The sequence below is a fragment of the Ailuropoda melanoleuca genome, chromosome 15, assembly GCF_002007445.2.
Source record: "Ailuropoda melanoleuca isolate Jingjing chromosome 15, ASM200744v2, whole genome shotgun sequence".
NCBI classification, from domain to species: Eukaryota; Metazoa; Chordata; class Mammalia; order Carnivora; family Ursidae; genus Ailuropoda; species Ailuropoda melanoleuca.
Window position 1 is genome coordinate 18,466,773 of NC_048232.1, and position 22,454 is coordinate 18,489,226.

Genomic DNA, 22,454 nt, shown 5'->3' on the forward strand with positions numbered 1-22,454 from the left:
CCATAATGAAGATGCAAGCATGGGGCTTTGAGCATGGGCAATTCCAACTGTGGTAGTAATGTGAGAAATTTAATATACTACTAAATTTAATTAGGAAGTTAATCTAAAATATTTGGCAAATACCGGGGCACCTGGGTGGCTCAGGGGGTTGGGTGTTGGACTCTTGGTTTCGGCTCAGGTTGTGATCTCAGGATTGTGAGATCCAGCCCCACGTCAGGCCCTGCACTCAGGGGAAGTCTGCTTGAGGAGTCTCTCTCCCTCTCCCTCTGCCCCCATTCCCCGTTCACATGCTGTCTCTCCCAAACAAGTAGATGAAGGCAGATATATATATATATTTTATGATATGACCATCACCCCGATATTCATTATTTTTTCATTTTCTGTTTCAGAGACGCCCAAGCAGATGGCCTGCAATGAAGTTTAGAAGAGGTTCTGGTCACCCTGCCTATGCCGAAGTTGAACCAGTTGGAGAGAAAGAAGGTTTCATTGTATCAGAGCAATGCTAAAATTTCTAGGACAGAACAGCACCAGTGCTGGCTTACAGGTGTTAAGACTAAAAATTTGCCTATACCTTTAAGATGCACACACACACACACACACACACACACACACACGCACACACACACAAAGGAGCCCTAAGCTGCTGTAGCCTGAAGGAGATGAAATTTTTGGACAAGCCCAGCCCTGAAAGGGTAAAAGAAAAACTAAAACTTATACAAGGTACCACTGACCATTGAACATAGAATTCCCTAGTGGAATGACATTTTCTAGTTCACTCAGAACATCTCCTGTGGACTTAGCAGAAGTGTGACAAGATTACAGTTCTATTGGCCTAGGTGCAGGGTTGCAAAGGGATCGAGAAAAACAATAATAATAATTAAGCTTTAGTTCATGAGGGATCTACGCCTTTGGTTCAAATATTCTTCTCTGATGTCTCAAAGATAACTGTGTTCCAAAGCCTGAACCCTTTCTCTCAAAAGAGCAATGATGAATGTTTCAGGATTGCTAAGAGAAACAGCTCATGCAGGAGCAAAAAACAAACCTAAAATAAGAGATTTTCTATCTTTCCACCAGAAATGTGGCAAAAGGATTTTGTTTTTCTGGTCTAGATCCACTTGTTCTGACAAGTTCATTATTTTACAGAATGAGTCTTTCATCTGTGCCCCTCTCCCTTGTTAATGAGTGTCCTTTCTGTGGCCTGTGGCAGAATTACCGAACTCTTAGCTAAGGGTTAGGAGAGAGGGAGTGGCACAGGAGATTTTCGGTTCTCCTGCCTCGGAATAAAACACTTTTTTTTTTTTTTTGAAGATACATTGCCTCTGTTATCCCAACTATGAAATCCTATGAAGCCACAGTTGCTCTTGGCTGAAGGAAACAATACGAAGAGCCCCTTAATTGTTTTTGAAGCAAAAATGTTAAGGGATTCTAAACATATGGGGGGGAGGGTTTCAGGGTTTCTTTTTTTTTTTTTTTTCTTTTTTACTTTGTGCTGTTTCTGTACTTAAGGCCCATGTCACTGTCGATTCCTGTCTAAGAAGCCATTCAAATCAGCACATCCCTGGCGATAAAAAAGAATGAAAGAACCCTGCTGAATCATACAGTAATTTTCTTTAAAGCACATAGTAGTTACATAAATATATATATAAATATATTTTTGTTTATAACTAACACAAGGCAGGCTCTTGTGACTCAAAGAGTGCATTTGTCATCAAGACAAAACAAATGCGAGATGCATTACTGCATACTTCCATAGAGTTGTAAAATAATCCTTAATATTAGAATATTTTTATGTCACTTAGCAAAAGTGGTTCAATTAGTCGCAGTGCCGATCATTTTCCTGCCTATTTGAGCCACTCTTTCATTCCTATCAACCCCTTCCCTCCCTGGCTAAATAAAGCAGATGCAAAATGCTCCTTTGATGGACCTGTCATTTTGCCCTGTAGTCACGATCCAGATTTCGAAACTTCTCCACAAATGAGGAAAGGAAAGGCATCGCTTGAGGAGGAAAGTGGTTAATACCCATACCAAGCACCCAACGTTTAAATTCAGGTCCTGTGTGTACAAGTTCATCAACCTCTCGACCCATGAAACTGACATCCTGTGCCAAGACGCTGTAGATTCCCGTAGGGTACAGGGTCCAGCATTTGCAGATTCAGGTACCAGGAAGCAGAGATGTCTTGTAAGCAGCACTTTACTAACAGCTTAACATCTGTACCCAGTGTCTACATTGAACAACATCAGTCTGCTAACAGAGTATCCTATTTTATCTTCACGGTTGTCTGATGTAGACTCCTGCCATCTTCCATCACGTATATTTTGCTTTACGTTTTTAAATACCTGATGAGGTTAGTAATTTTTCCTAACCTACTTAGTTAATAATTGCAAAAAACAAAAACAAAACAAAACAAAAAAAACCCTCACAAACAAAGTGATTGAAGGATGTGATGGCAATCTCTCTGCTCTATCTGCGTTCACTTTATATGAACTATCCCAGCTTATTTCTTGTGCAGTAGGCTTGGTCAGATTAGCAATAACCAAATGACTTGCCAACATAACTGGTGCAACTGGTATTCTACAAAGACGTAAGGAACACATAGACGATTCCTTTTAGGATAAGATGATGCTTCTTCCACTAGCTATCGTGATAAGTGGCTTCCAATAGCGGCTGATTGACAGTTATATAAATCTTGTGTATATATCCAACTCCTTGCTCAATTCTTTGAAGTCGTAATGTTGTCTCTCTTGCCTTCGGAGCTCATCTTCCACTTTCTGTTAAAAGAATTGATAATTCTGGGAACAAACAAGACGTAGAACTTAATTGTTCAGTGAACTAAAGCACCAAATAATAGGGAAAACTTTTTGGAAGTGTGAGAACACTTCCTAACGAAAGTAGGAGTTAAAGGTGGTGAAAAGTTTCTGCTGTACATGAATCTTTTAGTGGCAAGGGGAAAGGCTGGCTAATCCCTCTTTTTCATGAACTTTTTATTCTATTTTATATTTCTGGTTTGTTCCTGGTGCCCATCTACTGCAAAGGAAGAGCAAACGTACTCCATGTTTCTAGAAATTCAGAGTGGACATTGATGCTTTGGACTTTACATACATTATATATTAGAAGGGGTGCACCTGTGCATTACTTGAATACTATGAACATAGTAGAGAGAATAACAATTTTAAAAATTAAGGATAGCAAAGGAACACATACAGACTTCTGGAGAAATCTGATAAATGGTGCTACAAAGGAAATAATATTTGGTGATTAGGTAAAGGTATAAATGTCAAGAAAAATGTCTTAAGCCAACCAGATGGCACTGACCACAATGTTAGCTTGTTTGTGAAGTGTTGAGACTTTAAGATGTACTAACAAACAGAAAACTAAAGATGAATAATAAAGTACAGTTTGCCCCCATTATTACTTTAGTTTGAGATACCTAGAGCATTTGCTGATCTCTCTCACATGAAGCTTCTAGAATTGTGCTCTCCAGTATCCATCCTATCCACCAGCCAAATGTGGCTATGTAAATTTAAATTAATTAAAATTAAATTTTAAAAAAAACCTTTAAAAGCCAGTTCTTCAGTTACTGTCACATTTCAAATGCTCGATAGCCACATGTGGCTTGTTGGCTTCCATATTGGACAACACAGAACATTCCCATCCTTGCAGAAAATTCTGTTATACAGTGCTGTAGAGTACAGGTCTTTCCTTTTCATTCCCTCTTCTTGAATAAAAAGGAGAAGGAAGAAAAAGAGAAGATTTGGTAGTTCCTGGGCATATCTTGGGTGTTTTTGGTCTTAGAGAGGCAGCATGCTGTGATGAAAACAATACCAGCTGACATAGCTTTGAGTCTCCACTATGTTATCTTGGGAAAAATCACTTTAACTTCCATGAGTCTCACTTTACAATTTTGGAAAATAAAAATATTTTTGTTCTGTCTTCCTTGCAAGGTTATTATAATGCAGATTGACTAAATGTACAGATGTACAGACTTTTAAAACCTTACATCAATGAAACCCATATAGAGCACAGCCTTGTTCCAGCCTCAGTACCAATTTGCATCCAGAGGAAGAAAAGTCCATCAATCCTAAAAGCATTCAAAGACAATCAAATCGATCAAAAATTTTCTTGAGAAAATGCCAAAGGAGAAATTGCTCAATTTTTCCCCATCTTCATATTTTCTCTTAATATTTCCCCTCTGTCATGTCTCTCCCAACTTTGCCTCCTCCACCATGACAGAGTCCCTATGTGTATGCTGCAACTTGTTCAATTCCTTATTATGTAGAGTCACTTAGTCTCTCTAATTTCTTGTGATTTCCCAGTTTACTCTTCACAGCAAAGGGAGGCCCAGGGGCTGACCAGCAGGTTTCTCTTTAGAAGGAAATACCTCAAACACAAATAATTTCAAATATTTATTTTATTCCTGTAACACAAATACAAGGGGCTGCCATATTAAAATATAAAAATACTTGGGACTCAATCTGAACTATAAAAATTTGCAAATGCAAATAAGAGGATTACTATTCTTTTAAATTATACTAATATGCAGATAATATATATTCTGATTAGTATAATTTATTAGTTTCTAGGGCAAAATATTCTTACATTATTACCTTTCCTGAAGGAGTGTAAACTTGGTTATGTCCTCTAGTGTCTGTTGCCCATTTGAGAAAAAGTTTTGCTAGAATCCATGCCTTGATTACTTTCCTTCCATGACAAGAAATTAATATTTAAATAAAACTAACCGAGAAATATATCCTATTGTTATGGTTTCTTCCTCCTGTGAAATGTGATTTTGCTTTGTATTTCTTCAGGCATTTTTCAGATATTTTATTACAATGAGATTTACTAATTCCCAAAGATTGCTGTAGCTCTTACTTTCCCGTCCCACCCTGTGTTTTGGCATCAGCATTTGTACGCCAGAATCATGGCAGGACATCTAACCCAAGCTCTTCATTTTACAGATCAGAAAATTGACGCCCAAAAAGAGATGGTAATTTTCCCAGTGTCAGAGTTGGGTCTTGAACTTAAAACTCCTGACTGGTCATTTCTGTTACCATTTTTTTTGCCTATACCCCTTCCTTCATCAGCAGTTAAGGCCAACCACGCAGCTTAGAAGGCACAGTCCATCCGAAGGCTAACTTTATCTATAGTATTGACTCTTCTTCTAATATAGACATTGGACCGGTCTTCTTCTGTCATGTTCATAAGAATAGTACCATCTTTATAACAATCAACGATTTCAAGTTCTAGCCATTACGGTGCCTTTATTTGGTTTTGCATGCCCCTCTAACCCCTACCTGTGGTCATCTGTCAGCAACACTATTTTTTGTCATTTAAAATCATTCTGCCTTGTTTCATTTCTTCCCAAACACATCCGAAAACTCAGATTCTTCATAGCGTATTTTCTTACAACATATATAATCACAATTTTTATTTGCTTTTGAAACCATTTGAACATTTTTGCCCTAGGAAGGTTTTTTGAGCAATATTATGAGGTCTTTGGCATTACCTATCATATATTCATATTACCTTGTGTTTATAAAGCACTTTACATTTTGTGGAGCACTTTGACTCATCCCTTTATTTGTTCACTCATTCAGCCATCAGTTTACTTAAATATTTATTGAGCACCTACTGGAACCAAGTCCCTGTGTTGGATCTGTGGTATACAGTGATACATATAAATAGTGAGAGTTCAAGCATGTAGACTGATAATCGTAATATGGAATCCTCAAACACAACTTTGCAAGTAGTTGGATCAATATTACTCTATCCAATTTCTGATTCCAATTCTCTATTATACTCAGATAGGGAACTATCAAGTATGTGTCTGCAGAATGTTTCAGAAATACAATACATCATTGCACATTGGTGCTGTTTGCTCCATTTTAAATGGTTTGTAAATGTCATTCATGAGAACAAAATTGATTCATCTGAAGTTGTCCCAGACCCAGGAGGACTTCCCAGGTCACTTGAACTTTTTCTGACTAGATGTAACAGTTCGCTTTCTTGTACAAATATTTTCTGAATGTTCAACATCATAGTTTTAAGGTATTCCAGAAACACCATTGTATCAAAGAAGCATTTGCACTTTAGGTGTGTGTGGTTGCTATGTCACTTACTAGACTGCCTTAGGCTTTCTTAGCTTTGGCACTGTTGACACGTTGGGTCCCCTAATTCTGTGTGGGAGGGTGAAATAGTCCCTTGTGTTGTAGGGCATATATGGCAGCTCCCAGGCAGCTTCTGTTGACTCAATGCCAGGAGCATTCGCACACACACACACACACACACACACACAGACTGTGACAACTAAAGATACCTCCAAACATTGCCAAATGTCCCAGATTGGGATTGGGAAAACTACCAGATTATCTAACAAGCAAAATATATCAGGAGAAAAAAAAATGTTTCTCTCTCACTTGTCACTTAAATGATAGATAGGGTTTTTTTAAATTATTATTTACAATAAGACTTGGAATCATAGACTCTTTGAATTAGAAGGAACTGTAAAAGTCACTAGTTCAATTACAACCCACCATCATCCTTATCTATTTCCCTATCTCTCAGTTTTATGAATTTATTGAGAGAAGATCAGAAGATTGGTTATCTCCGGAAACTTAGAAATTGGCTTTTTCATAGCAAGAGATAAGGCCGTTTGGTAATTACGCGGTGCTGCTATAATGGTAGCTGCTGGGATGTTAGTTTCAGTATGGGGACTCGGGGTCATACGACTTTGGTATCACAGACTCTGCTTTGAGGAGTTTCCTTTTGGTCATTTCACACATCTACAAATCTTGGTCCTTCATCTTTGCCTTCAAAATATACATGGAAGTTGAAGTTTGGTACATCAAATTTTAAGTATATCTGGATGAACTATTTCTGATATTCTGCTATTTCCATTTCTATATCTGATTCTTTTATTGTCCTTCTAGAAGAAAAAATGGACCATCTCAAGTAATTGAAAATTGGAAATTTCCCGAGTTAGGATATTTAAATCTGTCAAGCCAAAGTTCCTAACGATTTGATGTGCCTTATGTCAGTTTTCCTGTTGGGTCAGTGATCTCCTGTGGTAACTGTGGACCAAGTGAGCGGCACTTGTGTCTGTACTGCACCATTTGGAAAACTTGGTGGAGTTTTACAAAGACCATCCCTCAAGAATATTCCTAGAAGTAACAACAATCCCCCAATTGGAATATTAGGCCTTCCCTTGATTCCTTTTCTAACAGACTAAACCGGACTTTGCCAGCAATCATAACCATTTACTACAAGGCGCTACAATGGCGACACATTTGAAAGCCTTGATTACAAAGCCTGAGGCTATAGCACATTGAGGCCTTCACGCAAAGAGCGCTCTTGCAAGACAATCCTGGAAACCAGAAAGCTTCAGCCGAGGAGACCCTCAAGCGTGTCTTCTCTACCACAGTCCTATCGGACCTTTTGATGTTACGTAACATTTTGATTAAGCTGATCTTCTAATTTCAGCTGAAATTGGAATGTATCTGCCTGATTGTTACCTGACCTAACTTTTAAGCCATCCACTGCCCACAGCTCTTGCAGTGACGATTGCAAAGAAGTAAGATGGCTCATTTTTGTAAGATGGTCATTATTCAAGTAAAATCCCATAATTTCTTGAATGACTTCTCCCTGACAAGTTTATGAAATACATCATCATTGGCTTCTCAATAGAACATTTATTAGGAATGACCAAATTATGTCTAGAGAAATAAATGCTCAAAACTTGTTTTGTACGTGAATTTCCAGATCACTGCTGACACTAAAAGATTCTGGGACTTTAAATCCAGAATAAAAGGCTGGAGGAAAAAATAATGTAAATCATATGCTGGTCCTCATCTTTTTCTAATTTCTAAAATTTACTAGCATTTGAGAATTACTAAAAAAAAAATCTAATGGAATACAGCAAAAAATTTTAAGTTCCCAGATAGTAATATATTTCTTTTGATTCGGGTTGAAAATCTCAGTGACTTCTCTCATTCCTACTGGTGTGTTATTTTTTTTAAAAGAATCTCTCTTTTCCCTAGCATTACAAAAACTATTTTATTCATGACCAAAACATCACTTACTAATCATGCAGCTATAAACCTTTGTGCAGATTGCATGGCTACATAGCATGAAACTCATTTTAGAAGCTTGCTACGTGGGGAGAGGTATAAACATAGGGGCGGGTGGGTGGATATGATTCAAGGAAAAAATAAAGATTGAAATTTGCTCTCGAGCAGAAATTTCACCTTCTTCAGAGCAATGTACAGATCAGTAGTAGAAAAAGATCAGCTCACAATTAGGTCATTCAGACTTTCAGACACTGGTGCACAGATCCTGCAGGTTATCCTAGGAAACAGGTGATAAACAGAAAGTCAAGGATGTCCCCGATTAATCTAAAACTCAACCGTCATCCACCTGTATTACTTCTATGGCACAATCCTAAAATCACAAAGGCCCCTGCTCTAGGAAATTGGGTTACTTACAGTCAAGTAAGGACCAAAAAGAGGCTTTTCCATTTATCTCCCTCTGACTTACAAGGTATGTGCTTTGGTCCCCTTGTGCCAGAGACCATGAGACAGCCAACCACAGAGAGGCAATAAATACAATAAAAAGAAAACAATTTCCCTGAGGAAAGGAGAAGAAAGGATACTTTCAACTGTAGACCCATAGCTGAGTCTCTGTGAAGTTTGACCACCTTGGGACCAGATTCATGTACTACCATCTAGACACACGGTCAAGTCCAAGGAGCCATTTTTAAGATGGTTTGAACAAAAACATGCCCATATTTGTAGCAGAGAAATAAAAACTCAAATTCAGTGTCCTCCACCAGGCTTCTCTGAAAATACCATCAAAGTGAAGTCAGAGCTTTCCTTGCTGAGACCTGTTAAAATCATTTTAGGAAAATGAATTAAGGTTCTTTAGACACAGACATTTCGTGTCCAGTACAGCTAAATCTCAGAGCCCTAGCTGAGAAGAAGGGGAAAGTCTTTTCATAGGTTGGTCAAAACAAATCTCTCATTTGCCTCATTTGAGGCATTTGGACAGTGCCTGGGAAGTGCATTATTTTCAGAGGGAAAAAAAGAGACAGCCTTTTTTGCATGCCAGCTGGGATCATGGGAACTTCCAATGCCAGGAATTTACTACTGTTTCTGGTAATTCTGCTTGTAGTCATCTGCCATGTTGAAGTGTGAAAGGAGAAGAAGTGGGGCCCCCGGGGGGCTGTCTGTGTTTTATGCCAGTTGTACCAGAGCACAGTATATTTGTAAATGCATTTCAAAGTGGGTATAATTGTACCCTTTGTCAGAATCACAAAGCTCCCTGTGGTGCTCCTGAAAGAGAACACTGGGAGGAAATCTGACCCTCTAAACCCAGTCAACCCCATCCAAAAGGAAAGACTGTGGGTGAGCACAGCACATTGCAAGTTTGTCTCTCGCTGTTTTTCCAAAGCCCTGTACCCACATCAAGGACGCGTCTTTCAGGTGAAGGTGAATTTTGCAGAGGTTTTCCAAAACTCCGCTTTAATCCAGGGTTTGGAAAACTGAGCACTTTAAATTTACTCCAGTCTCAGCATCATTCCTGTCTCCTCTGCCGTGTCAGTGAGACATTCCGAGCCCACATTCTTCCACGATCAAATAACATACACATATTTCATGATGATCTCAAGCTTCATGTGCCTGAACCCGCAAATGTAAGAATGATTGTGCATGAATTTGCACTAATGGTGTCTGATAGCAGACGAGGTGTGACCTTTACTGAAACCGACTGTTTAAATTCAAGAATTCAGATGCTATGTACTTCTGCAAGCTTCATGATTATTTTCACTGTAAGATTAATTAAGTTTGAATGTATTTCCTTACAGTTCATTGATTTGCCATCTCTTTTACCTGGGGATCGTTATGATTGCAATAAGTCATTAAAGTTTTCCTCACACAGCTACTTAAACCAAGTTTTTCTGCAACTCTGGTTCTGCTTACAGTATGTGGGAAATCTTCATTTTTTTTCCTAGTAAAAATTTTGTAAGAAAGCCAGTGTATCGACTGCCATGGTGACACAGTTCACCTTAAAAGGTCTGGAAGCTGGTGGTGACCAAATGTTATCTGTGTGTCTCTGTTGATTGCTATTTTCAGAATTAAATCCTGTTTTTCACTTACGGTTGGAGTCAACAAATTGGGGATTTTAGAAGGGGGAGAAGGGAACAATTTGTGTAATACTGCTGTCATATTTGACTACATATTAAAAACAATAAATGATCATTTTGTTTTAATTTCTTAAATACTTTTATCCTGGTCTTTCAATGTACTTTTGTTTCCCCTTAGTTTTGAAACATTTTACTTATTATGGAGAAAATTGTGCAACGTCCAGAGCCGCAGGTAGAAAACCTGGTAAACATGGTGGAAAACCCTTTCGCTTCTAAACCTGCCCTGATACCAGCTAGAGGGAGCTGGAGAAAAGGAAGGACCTAGAATGTCATAGTGTCCAGCTGTGTGGAGGCTTGGTTCCTGCCCCTGCCTCTCAAAGCACAGAGGCCCTGGTTGAGTTCTAGATCGGACAGGTGGACTTCACTGCCTGTTGAACTCTTAGTCCTGGAATCAGTCAGGATGCTTCCATTCAGCTCTTGCCTTTGTTGCTAGCCTTGGTTTGGGAGTGCTGGTGGTTTTCCAAATGAATTACCAAAGGTTCTCTCTTATTCCATCCCCCTTGTTGCAAACCGGAAATGATGGTACCCATTTCTCCAGGGGCTTTGGGATGTGTCCCTCAGCTAATTTATGGAGAACATCTGAAGTGAAATGTTCTGAATTCCAAAGATCCTTTCCCTGTTTCCTCATTCACCACTCCTGGACCATCCTTTGCACAATCCCAGGTGAGCACCGGCCTGACCCCAGGACCAGGAAGCAACTGCTAGAAGCTGCTGTGGGGGATCCCAGTCAGTGGCATTGCTCCAGCCATTGCTCCGGGCAATTCAATAATGATTTTTCAAGTCCTACCTCTGTGTGGATCTTTGGGACTGTATTGATGAAGCTTTGATAACATGGAGTATATTCAGAACTGCAATTTTAAATGGTAGGAATTGCCTTGTAGGATGCCAAAAGGGAAAAATTATTCATGCAAATCCTGCAACTTTGCCTAACGAGAAAAACATCTAAGCCAGTGTTTATGTGTACCATTTTCTTAAATAAAAAGTGAAAATGTTAAAGAAAAAAATTGCTCATGACAATCACACAGCTTTTAAATTAGCTGTAGAAATAAATCTCTTACAACTTTGGAGAGCAGGTGTCCTCCTCACAGATCCCTATTCCAAGCCACTCTTTTCAGAATCCGAGCCTTCCGATAGGCAGGTGGGAAATTTTCCCCCTCAGTAGATCTTCACAAATATTTGTTAATGTCTACTCTGTGCTATGCCGTGTGCTTGATTCCAGAACTATGAAAATGAAGATGAGGTCCTAGCTTTCAGTTAGCCCATAGCCTAGTGGGGAAGGCAAACATTTAAACAAACATGGCAAATCAAGTATTATAGGTCCCAGGACAGAACTATTTACGTGGTACCCTGCAGTCCCAGGGTGGGGAAGAGTTCATTATGTGTGAAAGAGCTCAGGAGAACTTTCATAGAGCAAGTGATCTCTGAACTTGGTCCAGAAAGGGGAGTAGGGGACAGCACGGGGGACAGCACAGGCATACCAGGTAGAGGGTGGCTGTGAGCAAACGGCCGGGCAGGGGCAGAAAGGAGGCTGGAGAGGAGGCAGAGGTCAGAGCATTAAAGCCCTCAGTGATGTCCACAGGACCCCACAGTGTATCTTCAAAGCAATAGGTAAGCTTGAAAGTTTTGAGGCAGAGGAGACAAATAATCCAAATGCGTTTAGAAAGATCACCCAGGAGGCAAAGTCATGGGTGAATTGCAGGGGAGAAAGCTGAGAGACCATCCTGGAGACAATTGCTCAGGTCTGGCTACTGCTCCATGACTACTATTCTTTCTTAGTTTTCAGATCTTAGCCTCCATGACTTTGGTCCTCTCCTAATAAGACCCTAGCCCATCGGCAAGTGTGAAATGCCCCTCTCCCCTGCAGCCACCCCGTTCACGAGATTATACATTCCCTTTCTCCCAAGGAAATAGCACAACACAGTCTGACACATTTTCTTGTGAAATCAGCAGGACCTGCCCAGGTGTACCCAATGCTTTCGACAACAAGAACTCCCTTCTCCATCTTCTAAGAGTCCCAGGCAACTCAGACAACCAAGACTGCCTGAGGGAGAGGTTAACCTTCCTCTGTGATGAGGATAACATGGGAAAATGACAGATATCATCAATTTCCTTATGGTCAAAGTAGATGTAATTATTAAGTAAAGTATGGGAGGTTTGAATTTATGGTGCTGTCCCTGAAATAAATGAGCAAATGTTTTTTTTAAATATTTATATTTTTATTTTAGAGAGAGTGAGCGAGCACATGCACACGTGAGCATAAGTTGGGGGAGGGGCATAGGGAGAGGAAGTGAGACTCTCAAGCAGTGCAGAGCCCAACATGGGGCTCGATCTCACAACCCGAAGATCATGACCTGAGCTGAAATCAAGAGTCAGACGCTTAACCGATTGAACCACTCAGGGGCCCCCAAATGATTTTTTTTTTTAATGTTGATAGTTAACCCATGCAGTTGTCCTTAGAATTAATGAATTAGTAAATGCTGGCTCAGGACTATCTGTGGTTATTACAAAGCTCAGAAAATCCAAATTACAGAAAGGAATTGGAAAGATCAAATGGTTTCAGAGGCCAGTGGGAATCAGAGGCTTGATGAAGCTTCCAGCATGGTTACAGTCAAATGTCAGTAAAGGGCAGAACTGGATCTCAGATCCAGTGGGGAAGCAATAAAGTCAAGATTGACAGAAACTAAAGACAAAGCCTCAGAGATTTGAAGCCGTCCACAGTAAGACGATTTCAATGCAAACCGACTGGATAACTCGAGAGTCAATTGAAGTATTTCAGAGCTCTTCAAGGAAGCAGATAAATGCCTGATTTAGTCATGGGGGAAGCTATGAAGATGTCTGTCATAAAGGAGGCTCTGTCTTTAGAGATCTTGGCTTTCCAGCTTAAGTGCATTCTCATTACGGGAGAGTGGAGTGTGGGCCTTGGAGACGGAAGGAGCTGGTAGGACAGAAGCCAATGGTTTTGGGACACTCCTGTATGCCTCCCGTTTATAGGTAGCCACATTTCACACATGCACCCCACTACCCGGGGGCTTAGCACGAATACAAGAAGGGCAGACGAGAGTGAAGGATAGAGAAGATAGAATTTCTGACTGGAAGCCGTTGCCTTCGCTGGTTCTGATTTCCCTGATCCAGACATTGGGAAATGTCATCTCCGCTTCTGTTTCTTCAAGTCTAAATGAAGGGCCGTTATGGTTTTTGGAAATTTCAAAAATGTGTCCAAGAGAGAAAACCAATGAGAATCCCACAGAGTTTACAAATCTAGGCTGTGTAGGCACCCACCCCCCTCCCAGGAATGGGCTTATTCTTTGCCTGGAGTCGACTTTAAAGTCACACGGAAATATACTCCCAGAGTATACACACTTCACAAAGGCCAGCATCTCTTGATAAATGTTAATTGACCCCTTTTTAATGCGCATTACTCTTTATAGCTACAACAAACTTTACTTAACAGCCTTTGAACTTCTACCAGATATTCTCCCGACATTTTTCCTGGCGGAACTTTACAACCATTTTGGAGTTGCAGGATAACATTGGGCTATTTTTCTCCCCAGATTTCTTTTTACAATTGCAATCTAGATTTCCTTCCAAAAGGATTCGACGTGGCACGAGCCTGGATTGAATGTGAAGCAAATCTCTCCTGCTGCATTTTGGCCGTAAGCCTAGAGGATGGGATGCATAAATTATTTTACATGCCATAGAACCTTGCATCTTATTTCCTTCTCCAGTGTTTTAAATCTGCATCGGGATGCCTTGAAGTGAGAAACGGAACAAGCAAGAGCACATCCCCAGAAAGACAAATGGCAACTTGCAGAAAAAGAACCATCCCTTTCTTAAAATGGTGTCCTTTTTCATTTCCTTAAGGAAAGGTATGTTATTTGAACAAAACCAGCTTTCAATGGGTTAAACAGTAGTAAGACAAAGAAGAAAGGAACACAGCGGTTAGAACAGGGGGAACAAGAGCTTGGATATGGCAGGAGACTCCCCAGCGGACCATACACAGAAAACAGGCGGAGAGGACGTGCATGGAGGAGGAGGGCAACCATGGGGACTTTCTATTGTTTTACTTTATGTCCTGATATGAAGCTTTATTGAGGCGCTGGGGTGGGAGTTCACTTGCTTCAGACAGATTGCTGCAGTCAGTTTGATTTCCTTGACACAAAACCACAGCTGATAAGTGACCTGGCAGTCACTGCTCAGAGGCATGAAAACATTCAGTCCCCGCTAAGACAGGAAGGAAGGTCCGGCGGTGACTGCTTTTTGCCCTTCTGATAAATGTCAAACCAGGATCCCCGGATCATCAAGATCTCACCGAGGAGCACGTGTTCTCAGGTTTACATATGTCAGTTTCCTGAGACAAGTCTTCTCTCTGCATCACTAATATGAGATCTCAGGTCCACGGATACCTGTCTGTGTAGCAATTAAGGGGACAAGCTCTGCGACATCACACACTGACCTCTCGGGGCTGGATTTCTTCATCTATAAAGGGAGGATTAAAATAGTACTGACTTCCTAAGATTATTGCAACAAATAAATGACCGAAAATATTCTGCTTTGTGTTATGCCATATCACTCAACAAAACTTATGTTATCATTGTTGCTTATGAAAGACGCATTGATTTTGTAGCAAAAAAAGCTGCCTTAGTCCTTAAGGAGGTAAATTTAAGGCAAAAAAAAAAAAAAAAGTAGAGAGGAACAATTACCTGGGAAAAGAGACTGGAAAATAAGCCTTTCAAACTAGAAATTGCATGGGAGGAAAGCTAGTTGCCTTAAAGTCTTCTTACTCATCCTTCCTGAAAGTCTCATTTCTCCCCACATCTAGGGCAGTCTCCTCCGTGCCCCATTCCAAGAGACTCACCAGAGTAAAAAGGAGGGAGCTTTCAATCTGAGTGATGAAAAATAAAATATTAAATAGCAAAATACAATGAGAAGCCTAGAGGAAGACTATTTGGTTATAAAATTTTTAAAAAGTACCTGCCTTTTTAAAAAAAGTATTCATTTGCTTATTTACAATTTTACAGAAAAATCAAGACTTCTGAGTGTTATTCAAAAAACTCTTTTTATATGTCTGCTTCCAAGCAAAATGAGGAACATATTCCCAGCATATCTCAGAGTAGTTTCAAATGTTCACTCATATGATGTAACATGGTTTAAGCTTGTGCAAACCTACCGATAGACTAAGGCACAGATTCCAGCCCCTGTTTCTACCCACAGAACACTTCTGACACCAAATGTGTGGTTGGTTGGTTGGTTGGTTTCTCATACCAACCAATTCTCCAACTATCTGGACACCAACCAATTGTAGTGTCCTACAATTCAATTCAATCTTGACACTAAGTACCCAGAGTTAGGGCAGACCCCGAAGGTTAAGGGCTCAGTCCCACCAGACTGTTCCCACATCAGACACCAATAGAAAATCCTGGACCACCCAAACTCCGGACAGACCAGCTATAAATCAGGGATTCCTATGACCCCCTCCGTGGGTTGGATAATTTGCTAGAGTGGTCACAGAACTCAGGGAAAACAGACGACTATTACAGGTTTCTCATGAAGGCTACATCTCAGGAATAGCCAGTGGAAGAAATGCCTAGGGTAAGGTATGGGGGTACAGAGCTCCCACACCCTCTCTGGGGATACCACCCTCCCAAGCATTTTGAAGTGCTCACTAACTCAGCAGCTCCCTGAACCCCATTGTTTCTCGGACTTCTCATGGAGATTCCATTACAATAGGCACCATTGATTAAATCATTGGGCATTGGTGATTGACTTATTTCCAGGCCTCCCCTCCCTGGAGATCTGGGGTGGGGTTGAAAATTCCAAACTTCTTATCCTGCTTTGTCCTTTCTGGTGACAGGCCCCCATCCTGAAGCTATCAAAGGGTCCACTAAGAGTCTCCTCCTTAGAATAAAAGCCACCCCTATCATTCTTATCACTCAGGAAATTCCAAAGGATTTTGGAGCTCAGTGCCAGGAAACAGGGACAAAGACCAAATATATATTTCTTGTGGTTCTCAGCCCTTGTGAGTCAGAGAACTTTGCCAGTCCTCTCTTCCCCTTTCTGCAACATGCATCTCCCTCTTGACACAGTAAGAACGTTTCTGCGCAAACACGCGCATTGCTGAAGAAGCGCCTCACCCCAGATGGCTCTTTGGCATGTGATAGTAGGCCCACCTGGGTAGAGCAAAGAAAACACAGTCATCAGCAGATCCTTGCACTGAAGAACCGGATTTCCATTTTCCATATCTTATTTTGAGGATTTATTCAATGAATATTTACTGCTCCACTTCCAAGAGCCACGTACTATTTTGTGCGCTGGAAAGTCAGCAATGTATTTGTTTTACAAATATTCACATACTGTTTTTCTTGTGCCAGGCACCAATCTAAGCATCTTACAAATATTAAATGATTGAATTAATCTTATCCCACTTAGGCAGGTGTTCTTACTAGTCAGTCTCATGTGCTAGAGGCTGAGTGTCCATGTCCCCTCAAGAATCACAGGTATAAACCTAAATCCCAAGTGTGATGGTATTTGAAGATGGGGATTTAGGAGGAGATTAGGCCATGAGGATGGAGCCCTCATGAATGGGATTAGTGCCCTTATAAAAGAGACCCCAGGGCACCTGGTTGCCTCAGTCGCTTGAGCGTCTGCCTTCGGCTCAGGTCCTGATCCTGGAGTCCCAGGATCGAGTCCCGCATCTGTCTCCCCCCTCGGCAGGGAGTCTGCTTCTCCCTCTGCCCTTCACCCTGCTTGTGCTCTCTCAGGCTCTCTCTCTCAAATAAATAAATAAAATCTTAAAAAAAAAAAAAAAGAAGAAGAGACCCCAGAGAGCTCCCCTGCCCCTTCCACCATGGGATGACAGAGCCAGAAAACAGCATCTGTGAGCAGTGGAGGAAGGTTCTCACCAGACACCAGATCTGTTGGCACCTTGATCTTGGACTTCCCAACCACCAAAACTGTGAGAAATAAATGTTTGTTTGTTTGTAAGCCACCAATCTATACTCTTGTTATAGCAGTTGGAACTGATTAAGATACCGTGTTTGAGAAGAAAGAGTGGAGGAACTTAGTGGTTGAGCCATCGGTCCACAGTCACCCAGCAAGTGAGAGGCAGAGACCAGATGCCTACCTGGGGGCTGTGCTCTTGGCCACGACTCTGGGCTACCTTTGAGACAGAAGAAAACAACAGAAATCTCTTGCCCTTATGTGTTTACATTCTGGGGGGGCAAGACAGACAATAAAAGTATATCTAGATAATCCTCAATGTAAAAAGTTAGAAAATAAATGCTAAGTGGAAAAATACAACCAAGAAAGGAGATCACAGATGTTAGAGAAACTGGACTTCTCCCTTTAAGCAGATACTCAGGAAAGGTAACATTTAAGTCACGACCTGGCAGTATTTCAAAGAGAACAACAAGTACAAAGGCCACATGGGGGAAACATTCCTGGCGTGTTCAAGAAATAGCAAGCATGTCAGAATGGCTTGTGAGGAGTGAGTTAGGCAGAGAGTCACAGAAAGAGGTCAGAGAGAAAATAAGGCCAGTATGATCATGAGTGAGAGGCAAAACCAGTGGAGAGCCCTGAGCCGTTGTGCGACAAGATCTGACCTCCAACAGAAAATTACCTGGCTTCCGATGGGACCAGACAGCAGGTAGATACAGCCGTCCAGCTGAGAGGTGACGAACGTGACTTGGACCGGGGCGGATGTTCTATGAGACTGAAAGGTTTTGTGATGGAGAGAGCACAGCAAGGTTATGATAAAGGGCAGAACTCTATTACTCATATCTTTGAAGGGGAGAAGGCTCCCGGGCAGGGTCACATGGGGAGTTGCAACCAGGGACAAGATAACAGCCAGCTGGAGCTGTAAGAAGGAGCTTATGTGTGATACGCAGGGTGGGGTTAGCTAGGTTTCCGTGGGGGCCTTCGTGGCTTGGCTAGTTTGAATAATTTTGCCTGTTCCGGGGCACAGGGGTTCCTGGTAGTTGTCAGATACCCATCCCTGAGGCAGTTAGGGTGGGTGTATAGTGGTCCAGAATGTGAGAACCCCTTAAGGAAAGTGGCTGAGTGGTGGACTTAATTGGCTGCTTAGGAAGGAAACAGACCAGCCTCTAGCCGGGGCCTCAGAAAGCATCAGGTGCATTAAGAAGGAAACACGTATATATATTATGATGAAGCAATGAAATTGTTGCAAATTGGTTGGATCATGGCCACATTTGAAGGGAGAGCCAACAAAGGGCCTGCTGATGTGTTAGATGTGGGATGTGAGAGGAACACGAGTCAACTAGAAGTCCAGGCTTCGGGGCTGAATCTGGAAGAATGGAGTGGCCATTACTGAAGATGAGCAAGACTGAAAAATGAACAAGTTTGTAAGAGAACATTAGACACTCTGTGTAGAACATCTTATGTCTGAAACGCCTTTTTTATTTGTGGACGACGTCTAAGTGAAGATGTTGAACAGAAAATGGATTTATGGGTCTGAAGTTGAAAAGAGATGTCTGGAATAGAGATATAAATTTAGGACAGTCTGACACAAATATTGTAACTAAGGCCATGGCACCAATGAGCTCATCCAAGAAGTGAATGTGGATAAAGAAAAAAAAAATGTGGGGGCGCCTGGGTGGCACAGCGGTTAAGCGTCTGCCTTCGGCTCAGGGCGTGATCCCGGCGTTGTGGGATCGAGCCCCACATCAGGCTCCTCCACTATGAGCCTGCTTCTTCCTCTCCCACTCCCCCTGCTTGTGTTCCCTCTCTCTCTGGCTGTCTCTATTTCTGTCAAATAAATAAATTAAATCTTAAAAGAAAAAAAAGAAAAAAAATGTGGCCTAATGACCGGCTCTTGGGACATTCCAATGTGGAGAATTTGAGGAGCTGAAGGNCCCACTCCCCCTGCTTGTGTTCCCTCTCTCTCTGGCTGTCTCTATCTCTGTCAAATAAATAAATTAAATCTTAAAAAAAAAAAAAAAGAAAAAAAATGTGGCCTAATGACTGGCTCTTGGGACATTCCAATGTGGAGAATTTGAGGAGCTGAAGGAGAACAGGGAAGCCAAAGAAAGAGCCAGGGGACGGGAGTGTCTGAGGAGCCCAGGGAACAAAGTATTTCAAGGATATATAAAGGCTCAAAATCACTGGCATTCAAATATGCGTATTAAAATGACAATCAGATACTATTTTGACTATTAGACCAGGAAGAAATTTAAAAACAGACACTTCGTGATGTCAAAAATGCAGTGAAGTGGTTGTACCAATGTACACTGTAATTGGGAAAATAACCGGGTTGGACTTTCTGGAAAGCAATTTAACATTACATGAAAGGAATTGCTACACAACGTCTATATACTTACATTCATCATTTCCTTTTCTAGGAATCCATCCTAAAGAAATAAGCAGAAACTTAGACGAAGTTTTATATGCACAGATGTTCTCTGCAGGGTTATTTACATTAGCAAAAAACAAAACAAAAACAAAAACGGGGGAAAATTACATTTTGGACAGGGACAATCACTCAAAAACTTATGAGCCCAATTTAAGTGGACATTGTGGCCCAGGAAAATGATGATTCAAAAGTATATTTAATGACATAAGAAAGTCCTCATGATACTGCATCGATTGAGGAAACAAGAAAATGTCCTGTGTGTGTCCAGGCCAGCATGCTTCAGCCTGCTGTCCTTCTCTGGGACTGGAGATCAGCTTTGTGCCTCTTACCTCTTACCTTTGTGCCTTTGTACCTCTTACCTTTGTGCCTCTCTTAAGTCCATGGTAAACACTCCATGTGACACTCCTGTCCTGGTGACTCACGGACCCTCCAGTGGCCCCTCTTCACAATCTTGCCTGTGCCAACCTTCTCCCCGGGAACTGGCCTCCTGGCTGCCCCTCCCATGGGCCCCCTGCTCAGGCTCAGGGTCTCTGCATAGCCCTTGCCATCCCCTCTGCCGGAAACTCTTCCTCCTCCAGGCCGGCTTCCAGACTAACCCATATTCAGAACCACCTCCCTTTGGTCTCTAGTCCCTCAACCCCTATTTTTCTCCCTAGCACTTAACAGCTTCCTGACATGCTTTACAGTGTTTATTTGTTTATTGTCGATCTTCCCAAAGGAAGGGAGGAGCCACAAGGGGAGAGACTTGTTTTTCTCTCTGCCCAGGGCCCACAAGAATGCCCAGCAATGGTAGGTAGTCAATAATTATTTGATGATTTAAGTAAAATGGATGAATGAACGCATACATGAATGAATGAATATACTGCTTAGCTTGGCTTGGTATTCCCTGGGCAGCTGCTGTCTGCCATTGAGATGTCATTGCTGGCTCTGACAGGAAGGACATATGGCATGCCCCATGGTCAGAGGCCATAGGTAGGGCTGTTCAAGGGAAGGCTGGGGTTAGGGGAGGGGTCAGTTCTGTGGACCATGACCTCACAGCCCTGGACACTCTCCCAGTGTCTCTCATGGTGGTCTTCTCCCTGGCCATCATTGGGTTGAGTGCGAATTTGCCAGGCTGCTAATGGTCCCCAGATGGGCGTACTTGGGGATGGTCAGCTTTTTCCTGGATGCAGCCATTTGCTCTGGTCTTCCTGATTCTAGCAAGCTCCAAATCTCCCACTCTCTTATCTGCCTTCCGGCCAAGGGAAATCTCTTTCTAGCTGATGAAAAGCTTTCCTCATGTTTCTGGCCAAGATTCTTTGGTTATCTACAATCAGGAATTTTGTCATTTTATATCACTGCGAAAATCCTCTAAATGCCCTCAAGTGTTAAGGCTTCTGAAAGACAGAAGTTAAAAGGGAAGTATTTTAGTTCTCGAGTTTATTTTTCTCCTCCACCAGATCCAGGACGAGAGGCTCTGAGTGTAGAGCAGAATCCTGCTGAGTGGCAGGAGGCAAAGAATGAAAAACAATAGATAAATTAATAAAATACACACACATTACTAGCATGGTCAGATATTCACCTCAGTCCTAATAAGATATAGCCAGAAAAAAAAAAAAAAATCCTTTGCGGATGGGTCTGAGTTTCCAGAGAAAGGGAGGAATGAACCTCCTTTTAACTAAGTAACTGTGTGAACACCAAGTTTGGTATCAAATATCAAAGCCTTGTGGTTCTGGATAACTAATTCTTTTTCTCTTATAAAAACATTTTCCTGGAGCTATACAGCTCTATGGAAAATTTGCCTCTACTCATTCTTGACATATTAGCAATCGCAAAGTATTTCTTAAAGGGGAACATTTTCCAAGAGCGGGAACATTCTAGGACACTTGAGCTTTCTGGGTTTGTTTTTGTTTTTGTTTTTTTTTTTAAATCTTCAGGGCTTGCTGTAGCCGTTGTTGGTTGGTTGGTTGGTTTTTTGCCATTGCTTAGGGATGCCTTAAAATTCTATTGTATAAAAATCACAGTTCAACCCAATAGCATTTAAAGGCCACCCTCCCTCATTTTGCATAAAAACAGAACACGCAAACATCTGTCTGAATTCTTTTTAAAGAGATGAATGAAGGATACGCGGAAATTTAGGAATATTTGAAGATCTGTTTGCTCATTATCATTAACAGCCACATCTGAACAAAACAGAAGGGCCAAAGGCACAAAATAGTTATAAAAATAATTTATTTGCGGAGGGAAGAGTGGCTTTGTTGTCATGCAGGTTTCGAGGAATAATAGGGAGTAGAGGCACGGGTCATTTGTCCACTTTTCTGCCTCTGTGTTCAGCCTTGGTTATCTTTCATCAACCGAAACCTGTATTTCAGAGATGCCTTCATATTTTATAGCTTCTAAGGTGACTATGAAAGAACATTTAATAAATTCAAACTGCATGTGCCTTCCTTTTTTTTTTTGTTTACTTTTTGAAGAATTTGGTAACTATCCTATGTTTGGATTAAAATTCCCAAATAACAGGGGCGCCTGGGTAGCGCAGCAGTTAAGCGTCTGCCTTCAGCTCAGGGCGTGATCCCGGCGTTATGGGATTGAGCCCCACATCAGGCTCCTCTGCTATGAGCCTGCTTCTTCCTCTCCCACTCCCCTGCTGTGTTCCCTCTCTCGCTGGCTGTCTCTCTGTCACATAAATAAATAAAATCTTTAAAAAAAAATTCCCAAATAACAGATAACAAAGTCTCCTTAGAAATACAGAGGCGGCTTCTAGAACAGTCAGCGTCGCTTTGCCGAGCAGTGGGAGGGTTTCAGAGAAGAAGGCCTGAGGTGATAAGCAGAACCAAAGCTGGCAGAGGGGTTATCTCTGGAGAAGGTGGGAAGCTGGGAACCTGGGGCGTCTATTAATGCAAACACCTTCAGCTCAA

General features: G+C 41.5%; 1 protein-coding gene across 1 annotated transcript in view; it reads left to right on the forward strand.

Moving 5' to 3' along the window:
- Positions 1–10,248, forward strand: part of PLXDC2 (plexin domain containing 2) — a 450,758-nt gene extending 440,510 nt beyond the window's left edge. The window contains exon 14 of the mRNA XM_034644246.1: positions 390–10,248. Within this exon, the coding sequence (XP_034500137.1) occupies positions 390–506 (117 nt within the window). The 3' untranslated portion in view covers positions 507–10,248. The remainder of the gene's footprint in view (positions 1–389) is intronic.
- Positions 10,249–22,454: the final 12,206 nt, after the last annotated feature.